The sequence below is a fragment of the Hemicordylus capensis genome, chromosome 13, assembly GCF_027244095.1.
Source record: "Hemicordylus capensis ecotype Gifberg chromosome 13, rHemCap1.1.pri, whole genome shotgun sequence".
Lineage (NCBI taxonomy): Eukaryota > Metazoa > Chordata > Lepidosauria > Squamata > Cordylidae > Hemicordylus > Hemicordylus capensis.
The window spans coordinates 16,112,415-16,136,304 of record NC_069669.1 but is presented as its reverse complement, the minus strand read 5'-3'; the positions used below and the strand labels follow the sequence as shown (position 1 = coordinate 16,136,304).

Sequence of the window (23,890 nt, the reverse complement as noted above, 5' to 3'; positions counted from 1 at the left end):
GCCTTTCATATAGTGTGAGATCAAAATCTAACCCAAGAACAGGATTTGTACACACAAGGGCCGGTGAAGGTGGCAGCGGAAATGAACTGCAAGGCCCTTCTTTCAAGGGTGGCCTATCTCAAAGAAACAAAAAAGCCCCCCCCCCCAATTTTTAAAGGAAATTAAAATCTTCCAAGTGTTCATTCTTGCTAATATCAGGAGAGGGCCTTAAATCTCATCTGCTCAGTAATACGTTGCAGAATGTGTTCCACAGCTCTGTTGTCAATCATGCAAGCATAGATTTGACCGTTTCATCACTGTATTCTAGATCTACAAAAAAGCAGGTTCTTGATTCTCATGATTTCAGAGGATAACAGATATGACCCAAAACTCTGTGGGTCATATCTGTTGAAAGCCCAGAATTCCAGCGTGGATCTGGGCAAGCTTTGCCATGGGTCCCACTCAAGTGCTTTTCCCAGGGCTGTTATTACAACTAACCATCTTTCCAGAAATTCTGTGGCTGTTTCCTTCTGCCCAGCAGCTGTTGCTAAAAGCTCTCTATCACCAGAGTGACAGCCAGCAATAGATGGTGACGACGAACTATCAAGTGGTTTTAGACCAAAACTAGATTAAGTGAATGCAGTGTAAGGATGTCGTGGTTGTGAACTGTGGCATTGGTTTTCAAACTGCCTGCACAGCAGGGAAATGACTTGATTAGCAAGTCAGAGGTTGCCGGTTCAAATCCCTGCTGGTATGTTCCCCAGACTATGGAAAACACCTATATAGGGCAGCAGCGATAAAGGAAGATGCTGAAAGGCATCATCATCTCATACTGTGCGGGAGGAGGCCATGGTAAACCCCTACCAAAGACAACCACAGGGCTCTCTGGTCGCCAGGAGTCGACAACGATTCAACGGCACAACTTTACCTTTACTTTAGGTTCAGGGAACCTTTTCCGTATTGCTTTGAAAGACAGGAAGCATTGTGTGTGCAGGGGATTTTGGAGAGTTTTTAAAGGTGCATACTCAGTTCATGTAGGGCCCTGGGCAGGACTCTTAGGCCTCTCTGTTGCCCACCTGAAATGTGGGCGTTCCCAAGGTTTGGGTCCTCAGATGTTTTGGATTACAAATCCTATCATCCCCAGCTGCAGAACACTTGAAAATATCCTGTCACACACACAGCTGATATGCCCTGTGCTCTTATCTGCTTCTTCTAGTGTCTCAGTCTGGCCGCTGTCCCAGATGGACTATTGAGCTAGTTTCAGAGATGTTTCCTGGAGTAGTTGAGATTGCCTGCAGAAGGTTCTAGTCTCAGGCATCTCCCATTAAATTATCATAGGTTAGTAGGGCTAAGAAATATGATTATTACTTAATATCTAGACTAGATGCTGCGTTTCAACAAAAAAGTTTTCACAGTGGTTTATGTAGAAAAAAGAAATGATAGTCCCTCCCACCCCCGTCCCCAAAGAGCTCACAGTCAAAACAGAAACATAAAGTAGACACCCACAGCAACCACTGGAGGGATGCTGTGCTGGGGTAGGATAGGACCAGTTGCTCTGCCCCTGCTAAATGTAAGAACCATTACTTCTAAAAGTGCCTCTTTGCTCAGATAGCAAAAGTTAGAGAACCACTGCCAGTCAGAGTAGGCAAAGCTAAATGGAGCAGAGATCTGATCTGGAATAAAGCCGCTTTGTATAGAGCTATTTTATATATCATAAGAGTATAATGTTACAGTGTGTGCATGTTTGTTCCACAGGCAGAGGACAGCCTCTCTGCAGTGACCTATGAATCTGACACAGAAACAGTGAGTTTGGCCAGCAATATGCTGTTTTCTGGAAGCCTGTTGTTCTTTTGAGTTCCACAGACTTAGTGTCCATAACCCTTTTCTGATAATCCAGTGTATTACCGTAGAGCTAATCTGTTCCCTGCTCTGCCTTGCCCAACATATCCTAGCATGGAAGTATCTTTTTTAAAAAATGTTCCTATTTGGGAGGAGACCACTGGGGCCCAGGCAAGGCACGTAATCTTGTGGAATCCCTCTAATGCATCTAAGCAAAGCAAGCAAGTTGTTTCTGTTTCACAGTAATTTCTGTTTTACATACAACTGAGTGGCGGTTTCTGTTCTTGAGCAACCAGCTCTTCGTACCAGGCACGTGAATTCGTTTCATACTCTACAACCATTTGCTTTCAGGCAATAATTCTTGACTTGCCCAGTTACTCCTGTGACCTCTTGAAGGCTACAGAACTCTGGACTATTCAGTGATCTTTAAACTGCAGGCATTATTCTTCTAGTAGTAGTTACAATGACTACTTCTAACACCAACTACATCTACATAAGTAGGTGCTTCTAGTAAGCTTTTTCATATAACTGTTTTCAGTGTAAGCAGAGTAGACTGTATTCTTCTGCAAGACACAAAATAAATAATTACTGATGTGATTGCTCCTTTGAAGAAGCCGCTGCCAGTCTGTGTAGACAACACTGAGCTAGATGGACCAGCGGTCTGACTCAGTATAAGGCAGCTTCCTATGCTGCGAATGGAGTACAATCTGAAGATGGAACTGAGTAAGGAATTTGTACATGTATGCCACCCTATGTTCCCTCTAAGAGGGATTCCCAGATGATGTTGACTACAACTCCTATAATCCCCAAGCAAAAGCCATTGCAGCTGCGGATTCTGGGAGTTGTAGCCAACAACATCTGGAAATCTCTCTTAGAGGGAGCAGTGATGCCATTGTATACACGATGTATGACTGTCCTTTTATTGGCTTGGTTGGCTGAGCATTTTCAACTTCCTGGTGTAGCAATCTGTCCCAGATCTAACAAAGATCCAGTTGGCGGGGACTAGAAACAGGGCCTTTTCAGTTGTGGCCCCTCGGCTTTGGAACGTCCTCCCTGAAGTGCTTCGCCATGCTCCCTCTCTCAGTGTTTTTTTTTTTTAAAAATCTTAAAACACACCTTTTTAAGGAGGCTTTTTAATATCATTATTTTGTTATATCTGTTAGGTTCTTTAGCTTCTTTCGCTTTTTATAACTTTCAGTTTTAATTTGAACCTAAAAATTGTTTTTAATCTGACTTTTTGGAAAAAAAATAATTTTCTTACTTGTATATGTCTATGTTATTGTTGTAAGCCACCCCAAGCAGTATTGCACTGGAGGGGAAGGGTACAAATATTTCAAATAAATACATACATAAATAATAAGCATTTAATAATAATAAGACTGAACATGGTTAAATCTGTCAGTCCAGTTTGTTCATGTGAATTCCACGACTCGATACATACATATTCCTGCAGCAGAGCCTTTGTTATTTCTTGGGGAAAGGTTAATCCTGCCTCTTAGCTCTCATGTAGATTTAAGGAGCCGTGCATCCTGAAGGACAGTGGGAAAGAAGTAATGCAAGCCAAGGCAGCTGACTCCATAAGTTCCTCAAGAGTGGTCTGAGGGGTCTGCTGTTTTAGCAGGCCCTTTAGCTTGTTTTTAGTATCAAATTGCAAACTGCCTTGAATGCCTTGGCAGCTACGTGGCAAATCAGAGCAGTAAATAAGCTATCCCCCCACCCCATATAAGTGTCTGTGGGCAAATGTCGGTGCAAGTGGATTTTTCTTTCTTTCAGAAACTGAAGAAGAAAACTTCTCACAAGCTTCCGAAGTCACCAGGTGAGACTGGTCAGGTCTTTAACGTGATACCCTTTCCCTGAAACGGCTTGATCACAGTAGGGGACAGAGGCTAGGTGAAAAACCAGGGCTTGTGGCTCTCTGTGGCATTCCTTGCCTCAAGGTGTGCCTCTGTAAAGAGCAGGAGAGGCCAGACTTGGCTTGGGGCTGAACTAGAAGTGACATGATTGCTGCTCTTGCTTTCTTTAACATTCCCCCCCACTCACCCAGAGCAGCCATGGGGCTGAGCAGAGGGCAGTTTGGATTGGGGATGGATTGGCAGAGGCTGGCTTCTTCCTTACTCAGTTGGTAACACTCACTTTTTCGTTGCTTGCCAGAGTCTCCATATACCTCTAGCACATGTCTCCACCCTAGAAAGGCTGGGTTTTTGAAGTCCTTTAGGGCTATGGAGAGCAAACGCTTTGAAATCCCCCTGGTTAAAGCATCCAGGCAGCTGTGGCGAGGCTCTCTGAAACAAGGTAAGGACCAGCAAAACCCACTCCTCTTTCCCAGGCTGCTCCTCACATTACCTTCAACGTTTTGCTTCTAGTGAACCATCTTGAATCATTTGCAGAAAGGCAGTCTATAGATACAGTGGCTCTCGATAAGCCCTGGAAATCTCGTCATGGTCTTAAGGGCCCAATCCTATAAACATTTCCTCGTGTGTCATTCCATTGTGTGTTTGGGGCTTACTTGCAAGTAAGTGTGCTAAGGATTGTCATCTTAGTGCGTTGCTCTCATGTCAACATTGTGTCATTGACGTGCCTGTCGGAGAGATGGCCAGCCGAGGCTGGGAGCAAATGGCTTCGCTTGTCCATTTCTGAGCAGGAATTCCAGCTCCACCCACTGGGCTGCGCTGCTTTCCCCTGGCTCTTTGGTGCTGTGATCCACGTTCATTGTAGTTACCCGTGCCTGGTTGTTTGCTCTCCTTCCTAGGTGCATGGGTGGGCCCTTTAAAATCAGACCTCGACATCGATCCTGGGGGGTCCCTTCTCTCCAGCAGCACGCCGGAATATCTGAAGGAAGCCTTGGGCATGAAGAAGCCAAAGCATGCTCGTTCGGCTAGCAGTGGTGAGTTGGGTGGAAGGAGCTCCCAGCGTTGTAGAGAGTTGGTCGAGATACTGTGTTGCTGAAGGTGTCGGTTCTCCGGTGCCTTTTTGGCAACCCCCCATGCCAGAGCCAATGGTAATACTCCCCCATCGAGATCCTGAGACACCACAGCTGTCGCCCAGTAGTAAAATGTAGGAAGCTGCCTTCAACCGTGTCAGACCCTTGGTGCACCTAGCTCAGTGCTGTCTACACTGACTGGCAGTGGCTTCTCCAAGGTTGCAGGCAAGAGTCTCTCCCAGCTCTGTCTGGAGATGCTGCCAGGGAGTGAACTTGGGACCTTTTGCATGCCAAAGCAGGTGCTCTACCACTGAACTGTGGGAGTTCAGCAGACCGTGCTCACATGTGGTCACCCATGCAAATGCAAACTAGGGTGGATCCAACTTAGCAAAGGGGCCAATTCAGGCTTGCTACTGCAAGATCCGATCTCCTCAAGACCTCCTTGCACTTGAGACGGCGTCAAATTAAGCCTCCATTGCACACACCCTCCTCCCCCTCTATCCCTTTTTTAAGGTGGGGGGCCAGAGGGCATCTTTTTGCTTCACTAGTGTCCCAATAATCTGCTACCTGAAGCGACCGCTTCATCTCGCCTCATAGTGGGGCCGCCCTGTGTAACCCAGCGGTTAAGAACCCAAATGGTGAACCGGAAACCTTGCCTTCCTTTTAAAATTCTCACACTGCACTTTCTACTTTAATGATCACTCAGGGCAGCTCAGGTAGTCGTGTTTTAAAAACAACAGCAAAACAATAGAAGACAACATCAAAAACCAATTCTGTTGCTCAGTCCATAAATTACCCAACTCTCATCTGTCTGTTGTTGGTATCTTGCCATCAGCATTGATTGCTTGTCAGTAAGAAGACAACGTTTAGGTCTTCATTCTAGATTTCATTTCATTTATTTATTTATTTATTCAAGTTTTATACCGCCCTTCTGATCTGGCTCAGGGCAGTTCATAACTGTTTTGCATTCGGTTTGGGTTTTTTTGTTTTGATTTGTTTTGTTTTGTTTTTGTAGCTGAGTTTGGAAAGGAAGTTGGTCACGACTAAGTCCCATTGGAAATCACTGGGGCTTAAATTAGTCATGCACACTGATTTCAGTGGTACTTCTTCATATTTAACTTACTTTGGATGCAAACCCCTCCCCTCAAAATATATGCAAAAAAAAATATTAAAAATGCAGACAAGAAAAACCACACCGGCAGGTCCAAAAGCTACAATGTGCAGAGGGAGATGCATCCAATAACTATGAATGTTGCCCTGAGTTCCTTGGAGAAAAGGTGGGATGATAATTTAAACTTCTGGGCCCTTGCACTGGAGCAGGGGTTAGTGAGTGAAATGACCTAAACTCCAGTGGGGGCTTCCTTCACAAGCATGGTTTTAAGTATTACTGTGACAGCGTACTTCTTACAAAATACAGCAACTCAGCTCAGGAGGCTTTGGTCATTCCTGGTAGCAGGAATTTGGTCATTCCTGGTAGCATTCCTCTGCTCTTGTTTTGAGGGGCTGCGTCTTTGTTTTGGTCTTTTTCTAGGCTACATCCCTGGAACGCCAAACTACAAAGAGAAGGAAGATATGTATGATGAAATAATTGAGCTAAAGAAGGTAGGTGGGTGGGCTTCTGCCCATATCTGTGCTCTGTGCAGAACTGCCACTTAAAAGCAACAGAAAGGTTTTGTGGTTGTGGAGGTATGTCTGAAAAATACAGGGTGGTGTCTGCTTGGGAGCCAAAGTGTTGTGGGCAGGGCTTGTCGGGGTGGAAGTAGGGAACTGGGCTTCCGTAGTCAAAGCCACTGCCTGTGGCTTCTCCCTCTTTGCCCTTGGACACTGAAAGGCCTGCAGGCCTCGGAGGGAGGGGAAGAATCACAGCCAGGCTGCAGCCCACCCCATTGCCTGCAGTGGGGGAGTGAGAGGCGGTGCAAGTCAAGAGGCACAGCCAGAGCAACCCAGCGAGAACTGAGCTAGATATAGGGCAATCGGTTACCCAGGGTAGATTAAGTTTGGAGGGGGTAAAAACAACCCTGCTAGAACTGTATTTTGTTACTTCTGTAAGACTCCCCTTATGGATCAAAAGGTAGGATAGAAACCCAGTTTGTCTCTTCTTTCTTTCTTTCTTTCTTTCTTTCTTTCTTTTAACATTTTATATCCCGCTCTTCCTCCAAGGAGCCCAGAGCAGTGTACTCCATACTTCAGTTTCTCCTCACAACAACCCTGTGAAGTAGGTTAGGCTGAGAGAGAGGTGACTGGCCCAGAGTCACCCAGTAAGTTTTGTGGCTGAATGGGGATTTGAACTCGGGTCTCCCCAGTCCTAGTCATGCTCTCTCCATGCCCTCATGTCCCAGGGTGGTTATGGCCCCCCCACTTCTGCTGCCACCATCCTCTCCTAAACATTCTGCTATGCTCTCCTGTCCAGCCAGAGCTGTCTGGTTGGTGGCTCTTTTCCTTGCTTTGCTCCTACCGAGGCAAAGAAAAACCCCACGTCGGCACTGGAACAAAGCACTGACTGGGGAGCATCAGGAATGGGTCTGGATGAACTCTCTTCCGGGTAGTGGCCATGATGGCAGAGGCAGGGGGCCTGGTAGGAAAAGGAGCACTCTGTCCCGTTCCTGATTCTCCCCATTCAGTGCTGCATTCCAGTCTGGCTGGTAGCTCTTTCCTCTGCCTTGCTAGGGGAAAGGGAGCTCCCAGCTGGTCACCGTATCTTAAGAAGGATATTGTGGAACTAGAAAAGGTGCAGAAGAGGGCAACCAAGATGGAGCAGCTTCCTTATGAGGCTGGGCTACAGCATCTGGGGCTCTTTACCTTGGAAAAGAGGCAACTAAGGGGAGACACGATCGAGGTGTATACAATTATGCTTGGAGTGGAGAGGGTGGACAGAAAGACATTTCTCCCCCTCTCTCACAACGCTAGAACCAGGGGTCGCCTCATGAAACTGAAGGTTGGGACATTTCGGATCGACAAGAGGAAGTACTTCCTCACACAGCACATAATTAATCTGTGGAATTCTTTGCCATGGGATGTGGTGATGGCCATCAGGTTGGATGACTTTAAACGGAGCTTAGACAAATTCATGGAGGACAGGTCTATCAGTGGCTACTAGTCTGATGGCTGTGGGCCATCTCCAGCCTCAGAGGCACGATGCCTCTGAATCCCAGTTGCAGGGGAGCAGCAGCAGGAGAGAGGGCCTGCCCTCACCTCTTGCTTGTGGGCTTCTCAGGGGCATCTGGTGGGCCACTGTGTGAAACAGGATGCTGGACTCGATGGGCATTCTTGGGCCAGATCCAGCAGGGCTGTTCTTATGTTAGGCTGGAATGCAGTGCTGACTGGGAGCGAGACTGAACGTCCCGTTCCTGATACTGCCCATGTCCCCTTTGTCGTTGACGCAGGGGGTGTGGTCAGGGCACGCACTACGCACATCCCCACATTTCCCAGGGTGGTGGTGCTGCCGGCCGCTTATGTCCCTGCTGGTAACTTCTTGCCGCTTCATCCACTCTCCTCCTCAGGTTACTCAGTTCTGATGTGTGATGTCAGAGGACTGGTAATGTGTATTTTTGTGGGGTTTTTTTTAAATGCAAAATAATATCATTGATGGAGCTGAAAGAGAAGTTTTAGGGAACCCAAGACTTTCCATCCACATTTGGTTTAGACGGTACAAACCCAGAAATGCGAAACGGATCGGATGAAAACGAAGCTTCGGCGACTGGAAGAGGATAACAGCCGAAAGGACAGGCAGATTGAACAGCTGCTGGAGGCCGCCAAGGTAAGCCCTGTTCTCTTTGGTCAGGAGTGCTTTGGAGGCACAAAGCTTGCATCTGCTCAAGCGTCATTACCATTTCTGCCCCCCTGACAGGGCCCTGAGTTTCCCTGGGCACGGGCAGAGCCGAAGAATGAAAACAGCATGGTAACTGCCCCTTTATTTATTTTGAATATTTATACACCCTTTTTCAATAAAAACGTCCTTAAAGAGTTTTATGCAATAAAGTTGAGGATCAGCCTCAGCCAGAGAAGGGGGAGAGCTGGTCTTGTGGTAGCAAGTAAGAATTGACCCCTTTGCTAAGCAGGGTCCACCTTGGTTTGCATTTGGATGGGAGACTACATGTGAACGCTGCAAGATATTCCACATAGAGGATGAACTATAGCTCATTGGAAGAGTATCTGCATGCTTGCGTGCAGAAGGTCCTTGCTTCACTCAGTAGCATCTTCAGGTAGAGCTGGCTCTTGCTTGAAACCTTAGAGAGCTGCTGCCAATCAGTGTAGACAATACTGAGCTAGATGGACCAGTCGTCTGGCTTGGTATAAAGCAGCTTTTCTATGTTCCTAAGGAACTTGGAACAGGCTGAGGTTTTCTACTGTATTGTAAGCAAGTCGCATCTTTGTAGGCAGCACAGTTGAAAGGGGCAGAGGGGAGCTAGTAATACCCCTGTGCACACGATATTATAAGCACACTATATTTCAAGAGGAACCCTGCATTCTTTCCTCTTGGTAGATGATCAGCGGATTGAAACAGAAAATTCTCAGACTGGAGCAGCAGTGCAAGGAGAAAGACAACACTATTAAGTATGTGAACTTCATTTATTTATTAAAAATTCTTTGCCCTACTTTCCCACCCTCTCAGGCCCCTAAGACAAATGATAAACCAGTCCTGGACAACTTTAAAACTTGCATTTCATAATGATGAGTGAAGTGTTGGCCAAATTCACAAAGAGAAGCAGGAATGCCAGAAACAAGCCTCCATAAGAGAATCCAGCAGTAACTATCAAGGCCCAAAGTGCGCTGAAAGAAACACGGCTTTAACTGGTGCTTGAAAGCAGAGAGAGAGGGACCTGACTGGGTCTGTGGGTTACAGAATTCCACAATGGGGGTCCTACCACAGTTAGGGCCCTGTCCTGCATCCTCACCTGCTGTGCCTCCACTGGGGGCAGTTGAGGTCCAGCAGAATCCCCAGTGGAGATCTGAGCAGGCAAGTGGGTTTAGAACATAAGAACAGCGCCAGTGGATCAGGCCTATCTAGTCCTGTTTCTCACAATGGCCCACCAGATGCATCCAGGAGGCCCACAGGCAAGAGATGAGGGCATGCCCCCTCTTCCGCTGTGGCTCCCCTACAACTCTTATTTAGAAGCATCTTGCCTCTGAAGCTGGAGGTGGCCTACAGCTCTCAGACTAGTAGCCATTGACAGACCACTCCTCCAGGAATTTGTCTAAGCCCTCCTTAAAGCCATTCAGGCTTGTGGCTGTTGCCACATCTTGTGGCAGGGAATTCCATAGGTTACTTACGCCTTGTGTGAAACAGTACTTCCTTTTGTCAGTCCTAAATTTCTTGGCAATCAGTTGCATTGGCTTGTAGGGGAGGAGATTCAGGTCCCAAACTTGACATTGAACATATATAACAGTTTGGGCCCGGGACATTTGAGGGACCCCCTGCTCCCAAGGGTTGCTGCCCGCTTGACAAGGTCATCCCAGGGGGCTCTGCTCCGGGTGCCGACAATGAGGGAGGCTCGGTTGTTGTGCACGCAGGACAGGGCCTTCTCTGTTGTTGCCCCCAGACTCTGGAATGCTCTCCCAGTGGCTATTTGCTCCTCGGTCTCCATCACAGCTTTTAGAAAAAGTGTAAAATCTTGGGTTTTTACCCAGGCTTTTATTTGATTGTCTCTGCTGCTGCTCTTTGTACTCTGTATTGCTTTTATGCTTTTGTTTTAAATCGGATTTGTTTTATATTTTTAGCTTAATATTTTAATTGTGTCTCTTTTACAATATTGTTTTTAAATTTTGCTGTAAACCACCTTGGGATTGTTTTAATGAAAGGCGGTATATAAATTTAACAATAAAATAAATAAATAAAATATTAAGGAGCAGTAAAAGAGCTGGAGAGAAGATCTCTGGGAAATAAGAGAACCCATAGTTCACTGGTAGAGTATTCTTGGTGTTAGGTGAAACCATCCCTATTCACTGGGCTTTTAGTTAGTTGCTGCTGGCTTTTAATGCCGTTTCATGCTAGGCCTTGTTACTTTATTGTATTTCTTTTCATTTACGTATTCTGCTCTGGGAGAATTTCCTGAAAGGTGGCTTCACAGTGTTTAAAATAAATGAGCTGTGCATATATAAGGCACTTGATTCAGTCATTGGCACCTCCAAGAATCAGGTATCAAAAGATGGGAAGGGACCTCTCTCTGCTTGAAATCACAGCGAGCTGCTGCCGGTCAGAGTTTGTAGCACTGAGCAAGATGGATCAGTGGTCTGGCTTTGCACAAGGCAGTTGCATATGCTAACGGTTGCAAAGTTGTTCTGTGGAAGAAGCAAACACAATGGTTAAAACGTCCAGGTCAGAAGTAATCCGGATCTTCTTGGCCCCTGCCCAAATATAGTTTGCACCACTGAGAATGGATACTTGCTTACAAGACGCTTATGGATAATGATCGTTTCTGCCAGTTATGGCTGATAGAGATATCTTTTGAGAACTTAGTGTAAGGCAGGAGAATAGAATAGGCAGATGGCCGGCCAGTTGGCGATGGCCATGTGTCCGCAGGCAGATTTTTACTCTGCTGCTCTCTGAACTAATAATATTAATGACATTCTGAACTGCTGATGGTATGTTGTTTGTGAATATGAGCGGGCATATGTGTTGGCTGCACTGTTCACCATTGTTTGTGGTTAATTTCTGCCTTGCTGATACTGCCAATCTTTGTTTTGCTCTGCTAAAAAGCAAACTCCAAACAGATGTGAAGTCCACCAATGCGGAGGAAATGAGAATCGCCTTGCAGGCCTATTATGAGGAGGTATGTCTTTAAAACCTGGCTTGTTGAAAAGGAGAGAACCTAGATAGAAAATGTAGATAAAAACCTGGACTTGCTTAGTTTTGTTTCCTGGCGCTCAGTTGTGGGTAATGGAATATAAATATTAGCTGGGCCTCAGTCCCATCACTCTGCCACAGGGGTTATGGATAGATCTATCCACTGTTAGGAACATAGGAAACTGCTGCCATCTCAGTCAAACCCATGGTCCATCTAGTATGTATGTGTATTGTCTACACTGACTGGTAGCAGCGCTCCAAGATTCCAGGCTGGTGTCTCTCCCAGCCCTGTCTGAAGATACTGCCAGGGAGTGAACCTGGTTCTTTCTGCATAGAAGCATTCAGATGTTCTTCCACTGAGCCCCATATCTTACAGCACTTATATGTAGTCTCCCATCTAAATGAAAACCAGTGGGGACCCTGCCTAGCAAAGGGGGCAATTCATGCTTGCTACTGCAAGACATATGTATCACCTGTATTACATTACAGTTAGGAACATAGGAAGCTGCCATATACTGAGTCAGACCATTGGTCTACCTAGCTCAGGATTGTCTTCACAGACTGGCAGCGGCTTCTCCAAGGTTGCAGGCAGGACTCTCTCTCAGCCCTCTCTTGGAGATGCTGCCAGGGAGGGAACTTGGAACCTAGATGCTCCTCCCAGGGTGGCTCCATCCCCTGAGGGGAATATCTCACAGTGCTCACACTTCTAGCCTCCCATTCATATGCAACCAGGGTGGACCTTGCTTAGCTAAGGGGACCAGTCATCCTTTGGATCCAGGAGCCAGCTCCAGAATTTGGGAGCCAGGCAGTGGACACTCGACAGAATTACTGGGCTTGGTGATGGACATGTGGAGGAAGTGGGTAAATTGGCTTCTTTTTTTCTGACTTCCATTCCTAGAAAAGGAACAGGTCCATCGGGGACAAACGAAAGATGTTAACTGTACCTCTGAGTATCTCAGACAGGGTGCCGCGAATAAATTCCTAGGCTCCCTGGCACCTGGGATTTGTCAGGCCCTGCAGTAGTAGAGCCTCCCCACGGAGAAAGCATTTCTTCTTATGACCACTACGCAGACAACCCCAGTGGGTCCTTGGGGGTGCCAGTGAAGCCGTGTGCAGCCTGACCAGTGTGCTTTTGGACCCCTTTGCCCATCTGAAACCCTAGAGAGCCCCTGCCAGCCAACGTAGACCATACTGAGCTAGATGGATCACTGCTGCAGTCTGCTATACAGCAACTTCACATGTATGTAAGACGTGAGAGACGTGTTCCAGAAATCCTCTGCTAAGGTGCATGAAATTCTGGGGCACCCATCTCAGGTCCCACCATGCAGCCGCTCGGGCAGCAAAAAGACTTCAGATTTTGTCTCTTATCTCTGCCGCTCCTTTCTGTCTGTCTGGCACAACTTTATATGCTTACAGTAGGCTTGTTTACATGATCAAGAATTAAGAGGAACCTCATAGAACGGTGTGCTCTCAGTATTTGATTGTCAGTGAAAAACAATATCAGAGGGCACTGTCAGTGATTGGGAGCAGAGCTGGCCTTATGGCAGCAAGCATGACTTGTCCCCTTTGCTAAGCATGGTCCACCTTGGTTTGCATTTGGATGGGAGACTCCATGTGTGGGCACTGCAAGATATTCCCCGTAGTTGATGGGGCTGTTCTGGGAAGAGCATCTGCTTGCAGCCAAAGCAGCATGAAGTGCTGTTGTTCTTCCTGGCCCAGGATGCACCAGGGATTTATATGAATGAAAATGGGGGAAGGTTCCAAGTTCCCTCCCTGGCAGCATCTCCAAGATCTGGCAAGGAGAGATGCCTGCGTGCTGGGAGAGATTCCGGCCTGCAACCTTGGAGAAGCCACTGCCAGTTTGTGTAAACAGCACTGAGCTAGTTGGACCAGTGGTCTGACTCACTGAGTGTATGGCAGCTTCTTATGTTCCTGTTGTGTGCTAAGTTGCAGCTAGGTTGGAGGGCTCCCTCCTACCCAGCAGCAGTAGCCAGCTTTTCAGTGAGGTAGGAAGAAAAGTCCTCCAGCCCAGCTGGTGCTTAGCTCACGATCACCACTGACACCTCCAGCCTTGCTTTCAACTTGCATTTGATTGCCCAATGGAGGCTTCTCCTCCCCTCTTCTTGATCGTGTGCCCACAATATTCTGTGCCTCTTGGTCCTTTCCTGCCTTTCTCCTAATCCAATCTGTCACTTGCAGATCCAACGACTCCAAACCCTCCTGGCAAAATCCAAGACGGTGCAACGAAAGTATGTTTATTTCCTGGGGACTCTATGCATGTGTTTAGGTTTTTGGTGTCTCGTTTGTATACTTCACTAATGGCGGTGAAGTCAGAAGATGTTTAAAAGCTTTTTAAAATCTCATCACCTAGATGCTGTTTGGGGTGTTGTGTTCTTTCCTTGCTTGTTCCGTTTCACAACTTTCATGTCCCACCTGTGTGATTTCCACAGGAAGTTTTCACTTTGGGTGGAGGTGATAACGTATTTCATCAATTGCTGTGTTAGATCCTATCCACCTATGCTAAAAGCTGTGCGTGTTAAGTGACAACAGCAGCCTCTTAAAGATGGTGGTGCCCAGTCTAAAACCTAGTTAGTATGAACTGTTGAATTTAAGATGATTAAGGCTGCAGTGTTACCTTCTTGCATATAAATAAATGTATTGAAATCAATAAGACTTGCTTTCAGATTGAGGTGTAAGACCCACTGAACTTGGTGCCCTCCCTGATCCTATAAGCCCTATTGATTTCCCTGCACTTTATTTCTGAAGAAGTGAAAATAAGCTTCAGTGGAAGCCCTCCAGAATGCAGCTAAATCATCTTAAATCCAGCTTCTTCATTTCCACTGGATTATTATGAAGCTGAGAGTCAAGACTGGGTTCATCTTCCTATAAATCAGGGAAATGTGTTTTATAGCAGAGTCAGGTTGTAAAGCATGTGAAAGCAGACAAAAGGAAGCAATGAAGCCAAATTCCAACACACAGTCTCAGATCTTAAAAGGATAATCCCTCGCCCTGTGCTCCCAAAGCAAGGTCTCTTTTTGAGATCCATGGCATTCTGTGTCGTCATCTAGTAACTGTCTCAGGTAAGTGCTGCAAGGAACATGCACATCTCTGGATGAAAAACACTCTCAGTCAAGATTGCATCATGTGTATTCTCTGTGCTTGGTTGTGGGAAATCTGCCACGAATTGGGAGGCCTGGAAATCTCTTGGTGTCTTTTTTGGAAAGGGGAAAAGCGTGAAATCATGCAGGGAACATTGATCTGCACAAGGCTTGGCAGCAAAAGAAGGTCTAGGTGGCTCTAGGGCTGTGGGCCACCTCCAGCCTCAAAGGCAGGATGCCTCTGAGTACCAGTTGCAGGGGAGTAACAGCAGGAGAGAGGGCACGCCCTCAACTCCTGCCTGTGGCTTCTCAGAGGCATCTGGTGGGCCACGGTGCAAAACAGGATGCTGGACTAGATGGGCCTCCTTGGGCCTGATCCAGCAGGGCTGTTCTGATGTTCACTTTCCTTGGCGCAAGGGATGGGGTCTTAAGTCCTGCGCTTAAGACCCCATCCCTTCTTTGTTATAGTGGCTGACGGCCTGCTTAACGGTGCACTGGCAGAAGGACGTTGTATGGCATATTCCACTGCTGGGCGCTTGCGTTCCAGACTAGTGATAGATTGATAAACTTTATTATAGTCTTTGACCAGTACAGAAGCATGAAGAAAGGAACACAGTGTCATGTCCTTGCAACAATATAGCAACCACATAATTTTACGAATATACAGTGACGTAGTAAACTATTCCACTACATTAGTCATTGCCATAGATTCATTGCTATTAAACGGAACTTAGCCACATTATAAGTAACGTTGGTTTGATAGTCTGACGAGAAACGAGAGCTCTACTTCATCTTCTCTGCCTGGTACGTCCTTAATCGGAGGTCAAATTAACAGCTCGCGTGAGTCCCTATATTATACTGCACTTCTTAAAACATGACCCACATTCACTATGGCCTGTGTATCACATGGACAGTAGTGTTCAGAATAAGAACCAGATGAGAGTTGCGCTACCAAGAGTGTGCTTGCACAAGACTTGTGCAACTTGCATGCCTCATCTGTTTTAAATGGGACTCCTGTGGGCGTTTGCTATAACACACAATAGTGCAGTTCCGCAAATCCCTGTTCTTAGCGTAACTATGCAGTCTTCTTGCACTAGAGCAACTTAGTCAGTCAGGATGTTGGCACTGGGTTCTAGATGGCGTAGGGCCCGTGAGGCAGCCACCCTGCTGAAGCTAAGCAGGTCATGGTGTGGCACTGACTCAGTGCCTGTCTGGGGGACCCATGTAGGCCACCTTTTGGGGGCGGGGCTTTAGCTCAGTGGGGGAACATCTGCTTGGCATGCAGAAGGTCCCCGGTTCACTCCCTGGCAGCATCTCCAGGTAGGGCTGGGAAAGACCCCTGCCTGAAACCTTGGAGAAGCCGCTGCCAGTCAGTGTAGATCAGGCCTGCACAACCTAAGGCCCAGGGGCCGGATCCAGCCCGTGGGGACTCCTTTTCTTTCTTTCTTTGCTGGCCCCCAGGTAGGGCCATCTTGCAGCAACAGCAGGAGCCTTTAAGAGCTCTTGGCCATTCCTAATGATGTGATGAATGCTTATATACCGCATTTCAACTGCAGTTCTCAAAGCGGTTTATTATTATTATTATTATTATTATTATTATTTCTTGTTTACACAGTCAGACAGGTGTTATTGACTGGTTTGTTTTATCCAGACATCAAGTCCTTCCAAAGGACCTGGGATGATGATGATGATGATGATTTATTAATTCGATTTCTATACTGCCCTTCCAAAAATTGCTCAGGCTAGTTTACACAGAGAAATAATAAATAAATAAGATGTCTCCCTGTCCCCAAAGGGCTCACAATCTAAAAAGAAACGTAAGATAGACACCAGCAACAGTCACTGGAGGTCCTGTGCTGGGGATGGAGAGGGCCAGTTCCTCTCCCCCTGCTAAATGAAGAGAACCACCACGGTAAAAGGTGCCTCTTTGCCCAGTTAGCAGGGGATATACATAGATATAAATGACTCCCTGTCCCCAAAGGGTTTGCAATCTTAAAAAGAAACATAAGGTAGACCCCAGCAACAGCCACTGGAGGGATGCTGTGGTGGGGATGGATAGGGCCAGTTGTTCTCCCCCTGCTCAATAAAGAGAATTGCCACTTTTAAAAGGTGCCTTTTGCTCAGTGGCAAAGAGGTGATGAGCGGCCTCAACTCGATGGAGTTGTCTGCTCGAGACCAGACGTCCTCTGCCACTGGACTGGAGTCTGCTGACACCATCCCTCTTTCTCTTCGCCAGGACTCCAGCCCTCTGCCCCCTCACTTTTATTAATATCTTAAATAATTCATTTTAATGTAATCATAATTAATGTGTTGAAAATTGACCTCGGCCCTGCACTGCAAGTCACGGTTAGTTCTGGCCCACTGGGGCATTTGAGTCATGCCCCCCCGGGGTAGACAGTCCTGAGTTTGGTGGCCCTGTGGTCTGAATCGGTAGAAGGAAGCTTCCTGTGTTGCTTCATGTCCAGTTCTTAAGGCTGTAAGCAACTTTGGGCCACCGTGTGCTAGGAAGTGGGATAAGAATGTTGAGATGAAAAAAGCTTCCTCCCTTTGCTATCCGGGTAGATGAATAATGGCACAACAGCCTACGAATATTCAGGTGGACTTGCCATTCCTAGGAAGAAAAAAAAGACCTAATTCTCAAAGTTGCCCAGATACTATAGGCAGCAGGTGAAAGATTCAGAGGAGGAAGAAAACGCTGGAGGCTCTGAAGGAGAAGATAGAAAAGGGCGGTGCGGTCAGCAGAAGACTGAAGGATTGTGGTGCTCAAGGTAGTTTGGGGGACATGTGTAGAGTAAGATTAACTCCATGTTGTCTCTTGAATGCCACTAACCAGAGTGAAGGGACAGACAGCCAAGTGCATCTAGGATAGGAATGTTAGGCTGGCCATCTATCTGGAAGGCAAGGATCATGTCCTGCACTTCAACCTGTGGAACATGGATAAGGGCATCTGCCCTACTCACAAGGGCCATTGATTTGACATGCTTGCCAAAAGAAAAAGAAGAAAGTCCTTATAGTGAGCTACTATTTATAAGCAGACGTACTTATGACTCTTGTAAGACTATTTGGTTACTCATTTATTGATCAATTCCCTCCGTCGGCCTGGCCTGGCCAGAGCTTAGCTATTGAGATCAGGTCCAGTGAATGGGAGACGAAACACGCGCTCAAACTGTATTCACATGTAACGTGGAACTGTAGCTCCAGTGGACCCCCTGCCCCTGCTCTCTCATCCACATTCGGAGGTACTGGAGACCGTCCTCTCTGCTGTCAGTGAGACTGCAGAGAGGTGGGGTGCTGTCTGTGTGGCCTTCCTTCTTACTTAGATAGCCCGCACAGCCGATCAGGGAGGGAAGGGGGGGGGAGTTTCTTCCCTCAACTCCAGTTCAGCCAGTGCAGCCTCCAGTGCTGCAGTTGGACGGCAGGGAGGCTCCCTGGACCCTCAGTGTTGTTTTGGGTTTGGTTTGGTCAACATTTTATATCCTGCTCTTCCTCCAAGGAGCCCAGAGCGGTGTACTACATACTTAAGTTCCTCCTCACAACAACCCTGTGAAGTAGGTTAGGCTGAGAGAGAAGTGACTGGCCCAGAGTCGCCCAGCTAGTCTCATGGCTGAATGGGGATTTGAACTCGGGTCTCCTCAGTTTTGCACGAGAGGGGTGGGATACAGAAAATTTAAGTAAGCAAATAAGCATGCAGCCCACAGATATTGCAGTCCCTGTGATTAGAAATGCAAAGTGTGCATAGGGGTGTGCCAGAAGCCCTCTCCACGCGTTGTCTTAAAAGGACGGGGTACTCGCCCGCACCATCCAAAGTGGGCACAGAAGTCCCGTCCCTGCCCCACCCCACCCGGCGCGTTGGCCATTCCTCTCACTGCCCCTCCCATGCTGCGTGTACTTACAGCCTTCATCTGGAGTGGGAAAGGCTGCCAGCATGATGGCGGGTGCTCCCGTGGTTGGCAGGTCCAAGTCTGACACTCTGTCCATTACGCTGTGCTGAGTGTCCCTTCTCTAATACGTGGAAGTAAGTAGCCGTTGGGACATATTCTGCAGTTTCCTGTGTGACTTCTGCCCATGCCCTGACGCCATCACAGTGAGCATCTTGACGGGCTGCCCTCTTCACAGCTGCTTTTCCTCTTTCCTGAGTACAGATCTTCTTCCGAGAGCAAACAGCTGAGGGTGCTCAATGCTGCCATTCTGCAGTTGTCCAGGAACCTCAAAGAGTTGCAAGAGGAGAATCACAGCCTGAAAGCACACCTGGACCTCATCCTGAGCACCTCCCCAGCCTCCAGTAAAGTCAAAAGTAAGTTCTGTGGAAGACCAAGGTGGAGGAGAGCTGGCCTCGTGGTAGTGAGCATGGATTGTCCCCATTTGCATTTGGATGGGAGACTCCATGTGTGAGCACTGTGAGATCTTCCCCTGAGGGGAGGGGGCTGTAGCTCAGTGGTGGAGCCGCTGCTTTGCATACGGAAGGTCCCAGGTTCAATCCCTGGCAACATCTCTAGGCAGGGCTGCTTGAAATCTTGGAGAACTGCTGCCAGTCAGTGTAAACATTACTGAGCTGGATAGACCAAGGGTCTGACTCTTGTTACATCACACAGCAACGTAGGAAGCTGCCTACATTCCAAGGGGCCTGATTTTATTATGCGGAAGGAAAGCGGGTTGCAGAAGTATGGGGTGTCCATGAATCTGAAATCAGGGGCCATCTTGAGATTCTGCAAGAGGCTGCATTTGAGTGAACAACAGCTCTAGTCTTAAGCAGAGTTATAGACTCCTCAGCCTGGCCTAACGCTGGGTGGATTGAAGTCAAAGAGGATGAAGGGAAAACCGAAGGAATTGAGGGGCACTGGAAAAAGGCCAGGCATCAAGTCATGATGAGGCATCCAAGGGCCAGATATCTTGGCTTCTGGGGTCAGGTGGCCATCTCAGGTCATAACCTAAGGGAATGAAGAGAAGACCCTAAGAGGCGCACTGCTCTGGGCCCCTTCTTTCCTCTGGTGGTGGTCCATGAGCCAGGCCCAAAAGTTTTGGCCATCACTACCGTCTTGGGACGAATGCCCAGAGTGGTTTCGAACTCGAAAGGAAACGCAAAATGCTCGAAACATTTTGTCAAAACAGCCGCCAAGCCGACTGTTTCGATGAAACACTTGAAAAGTTTTGAGTGTTTCAAGCACCGTTTTGGAGGGCTGTTTTTCCAAGGAGAGCTGGTCTACTGATTGGGGACAGCGGGTAGACCAGTCCTTCAAGGCAGGCTGAGGCACTAAGTCGGAACAGAGGCCTGGTCTACCCACTGTGTGAGGTGGGCAGACCAGACCTCCGCTCCAGACTTGGTATGTCAGCCTGCCTTGGAGGACTGGTCTATTCACCGACCCCAATCAGTAGACCAGCTTTCCCCAGGAAAATAGCTCTGTAAAATGGTGCTCGAAGCTCTTTAAGCTTGAAATGTAGTAGTTTTGTTTCGAGCTCGAAACAGGCCCTTTATTTCAAGGGCATTTTGTTTCAGGCTCAAATTCCTAATGGGAAAATCTTGGTGATAACTTTCCCCTACCAAGACAAATTTGGCTGTCTCGGCACTCCCTCTCCATCCATACTGATGTAGCCTGTATGACCTGGCTACGAGGTCTGCTTTTTTTCTGTATTACTTAGATGATCGCTTGGCATGTGGTCCCTTATTGCAGTATAAACCACGTCTTTCAGATTCCTACAACTTGATGGACATTTTTTTCCAGGTTTTGTGTCTCTTGCAATCTGACTCAGTGTTTGAAAACCTTGTGTGTTTTTTTGTCCTCAGATTGCACAGAGAGGAGCAGACAGAGGCTGGCTCAGCGGATTTCAAAACTGGGGAAAGTAAGTGATGGAACCAGAGCTGGTGAGACAAAACAATATTCAAGTCACAAACCTAACTCGGATCTCTTACCCCAGTATGTGACAAAAAGAGAAAATTCAGGAACTTGCTTTTCTGTAGATAATAACCAGTGTCAATTGGTGTAAAACTGGCATGACCATATAGACTAGTCCATCAGAAAACATTACCTGTCAGAAAAGTTTACTGTGCTTTTGAAATGTGACAAATTAATGAAAAACCCGTCAGGAAAGCTTAGCCTGGTGTTGAAATCTGCCACAGTAATTTACAGACTCGTCCATCAGAAAACATTACCCATCAGAAAAGGTTGCACAGGTACAGAAATCTGACAGAGTAATGAAAAATTTCACACTAGTCCATCAGAAAATGTAACCCATCAGGAAACATTACCCTGGTATCAAAATCAGAAAACATTACCCATCAGGAAACATTAGCCTGGTATCAAAATCAGAAAACATTACCCATCAGGAAACATTATCCTGGTATCAAAATCTAACAGGGCAATGAACAATTTCAGACTAGTCCTTCAGAGAGCATTACCCCTCAAAAAAGGTTATCAGCATACCCCTCCCCTGAGCCTGACTGACAGGCTTCAGAAACAAGCACCAAATATTTCCATTGAAACGAATGAGGCAAGTTTCCTTGTCTCAGAAGTAGACATGGGTAACTTAGTCTGGATGGAAACCAGTGACTGGAGTAGCCTGTCTCATAAGTGTGATGTTTTCATGTTATGCATGCATGCATGGGCGCGCACATGTACACTCTTACACTCACATATAAATCCCTATGGGCTACCTGAGTTGATGTTTTGCAACAGGAAGGGTGCACTTTTTAAAAAAGGTTGGGAATCTTTGGCCCAGTGATTCTGGACACCATCCAGAACCTTTGGGTGGATAGGGCGGTATAGAAATGTAATAAATAAATGGGTGGAGAACACTTGTGCACTGCAACACCAGTCCCCATCTCCCTAGAGCTATAAAAACCCATGCCGTAGTATCGTAACTGTCTGGGGTTTGTTGTTTGCACAAAAGGAAATAGCAATTGCCTCCCCTCCACCCCCTTTCAACTTGTAGCGAGCGGATGAGAAGACCAGGCTGCAGCTTTCAGAGACCAGCGCTTCGCCGTTGCTCACTCCATCCACTCCTGCGCAACTGGATCAGCCAACTGCTAAAGAATCCGACTCCTCGGAAGAATGCGAGCATCTCCGCAGGGTGGTGAAGAAGCTGAAAGGCCAAAGGGCAGTCCTTCAGAACCAGCTGGCTGTTAAAGAGTTAAGTCTGGGTGTCACCTGACAAAGTAGAGCCCACTTTGGCAGCAGCCTTGGAGACTGCCGGGAGAGGAATGTTCTGGACATCTTGTTCTCCAAGCAAACCTTAAAACATGATTGACGCTTCAGGTTTTTGCTGGTTAAAGTTTGAAAAGAGACAAGTTTAAAAATCCATTTCTTGAGAAGGCTGCTGCTTTGCTCATATGCTAATAAGCAAGGCTGCAGAAATCCACTAGTCTGTGATGAGTGAAAAATGATGCCTGACTAGTTGAAAAAAGTCCTGATGAGCAATGTACCAACACAGCTTGACAAGTAAAATATTTTGTCTGGCTGATAAACTGAGCCAACATTTCTTCACCCCTGCTAATAAGCAAATGGTACATCTTGCTACCAGATATCAAAACGTGTACCACTGGTTGCAAGATGTGAATCCGAGCAGCAGGGTGGAGACCTCCAAGGTCCCTTCCAACTGTAAAATTGTAGGAGTCCCTCCTTCTGCAGAATGGTAGTTTCAAGTTCAACTCACCGGGAGCCACAGAAAAGTACTCCTTCAGAGGCCTGGCTGCCATCTCAGCGAGCCATCTCCATGCCAAAGCAGATCTTGGCCTGGAAGAGTTCAGCAGAGCATAGTATGACCCTGTTTTTGAGAGTGTGGGAAGTTTGGGTCCCCAGGTGTGTGTGTGTGTGTGTGTGTGTGTGTGTGTGTGTTTGTTTTTTGCATTTCTATCCTGCTTTTCCTCCATGGAGCCCAGAGCAGTCTACGTGCTTATGTTTATCCTCACAACAACCCTGTGAGGTAGGTTGGGCTGAGAGAGATGTGACTGGCCAAGAGTCACCCAGTGAGTTTCATGGCTGAATGGGGATTTGAACCCAGGTCTCCCCAGTCCTAATCCAGTGCTCTAACAACACACTTCACTGCTTGTGTGTTGTTGGACTATAACTCCCATCATCCCCATAGAGCAGGGGTTCCCAACCTTGGGCCCCCAGATAATGTTGGATTACAACACCCATCATCCCCAGTCCCAGTAGACTTTGGACATGGTGGCGGGACATGATGCGATAAGAACTCATGGCTTTTGGCCATTGTGGCTGGGGGTGGTAAAAGCTGTTGCTTAACAATATCTTGGGGCCTAAGGCTGGGAACCCCTGGGCTAGCCAGATACCTCATGAGGCATGGCTAAGCATTTGGGGAGTTTTATGTTAAGAGAAAACTCATTTTTATGGTAGAACATAAAAGACATTTTAAGGTAGGACATATACCGTGTTTAAGAACAGAAGAACAGTCCTGCTGCCTTTGCAGCCCCAGGCCTATCTAGTCCAGCATCCTGTTTCCCACAGTGGTCCACCAGATGCCTCTGAGAAGCTCACAGTCGATAGGTGAGAGCATGCCCTCTTGTCTTCTGTTGCTTCCCCTGCAACTGGTATTTAGAGGCATCTTGCCTCTGGGGCTGGAGGTGGCCTCTAGCCACCACACTAGTAGCCATTGATAGACCCGTTCCCCATGAATTTGTCTAAGCCCCTTTAAAAGCCATCCTAGCTGGTGGCCATCACCACATCCTGTGGCAGAGAATTCCATAGATTAATTATGCACGGTGTGAAAAAGTGCTTCCTTTTGTTGGTCTTAAACCTCCTGGCATCAGTTTCATGGGATGACCCCTGGTTCTAGAGTTGTGAGCGAGGGAAAGAAGTCTCTCTCTCTCTCTCTCCACTCTCTCCACATCATGCATAAGTTTATAGGCCTCTGTCATGCCTCCCCATATTCGCCTCTCGTCCAAACAAAAAACAACCACCCAGATGTTGTAGCCTTGCCTCATAAGGGAGATGCTCTAGGCCTTGTAAAAACATACGTGGTGTGGAGAAATTGGATGAAAAATGATACACGAGGACACGCCTGTCAAGCAGCATGCCATTTCCCTGGTTCTCCTGAAAACGTGACCACCACAAGCCACTGCTTGAGATATCTGTATTGTGTAGCTGACCCTGGGAAACCTATAGACCTCGCGGTTCTGTGCATCAGGAAACTGAATTGGTTTTTGTGCTGCAGGGGAGAAATCCAGAAGCTGACAGAGCAAGTGAAAGAACTGGAGGAAAACCAAGGCTCCAGTTGCCTGGATTCCACTGCATCTCCGGATCAGGTACGAGCCACCGT

The 23,890-nt window shown here is 47.2% G+C and overlaps 1 protein-coding gene across 5 annotated transcripts in view; it reads left to right on the top strand.

Moving 5' to 3' along the window:
* The window catches only part of IQCE (IQ motif containing E), a 44,134-nt gene that overhangs the window by 1,841 nt on the left and 18,403 nt on the right, over positions 1-23,890 (top strand). For 2 of the 5 annotated variants that reach the window (XM_053275742.1, XM_053275744.1), the window contains exons 2-16: positions 1,735-1,782; positions 3,592-3,634; positions 3,970-4,110; positions 4,568-4,702; positions 6,270-6,340; positions 8,382-8,495; positions 8,586-8,636; positions 9,222-9,292; positions 11,436-11,508; positions 13,722-13,771; positions 17,272-17,388; positions 18,763-18,914; positions 20,403-20,458; positions 21,548-21,744; positions 23,786-23,876. In XM_053275742.1, the coding sequence (XP_053131717.1) occupies positions 1,735-1,782; positions 3,592-3,634; positions 3,970-4,110; positions 4,568-4,702; positions 6,270-6,340; positions 8,382-8,495; positions 8,586-8,636; positions 9,222-9,292; positions 11,436-11,508; positions 13,722-13,771; positions 17,272-17,388; positions 18,763-18,914; positions 20,403-20,458; positions 21,548-21,744; positions 23,786-23,876 (1,410 nt within the window). The remainder of the gene's footprint in view (positions 1-1,734; positions 1,783-3,591; positions 3,635-3,969; positions 4,111-4,567; positions 4,703-6,269; positions 6,341-8,381; positions 8,496-8,585; positions 8,637-9,221; positions 9,293-11,435; positions 11,509-13,721; positions 13,772-17,271; positions 17,389-18,762; positions 18,915-20,402; positions 20,459-21,547; positions 21,745-23,785; positions 23,877-23,890) is intronic. The other 3 variants (XM_053275746.1, XM_053275743.1, XM_053275745.1) reach the window with 3 other exon arrangements.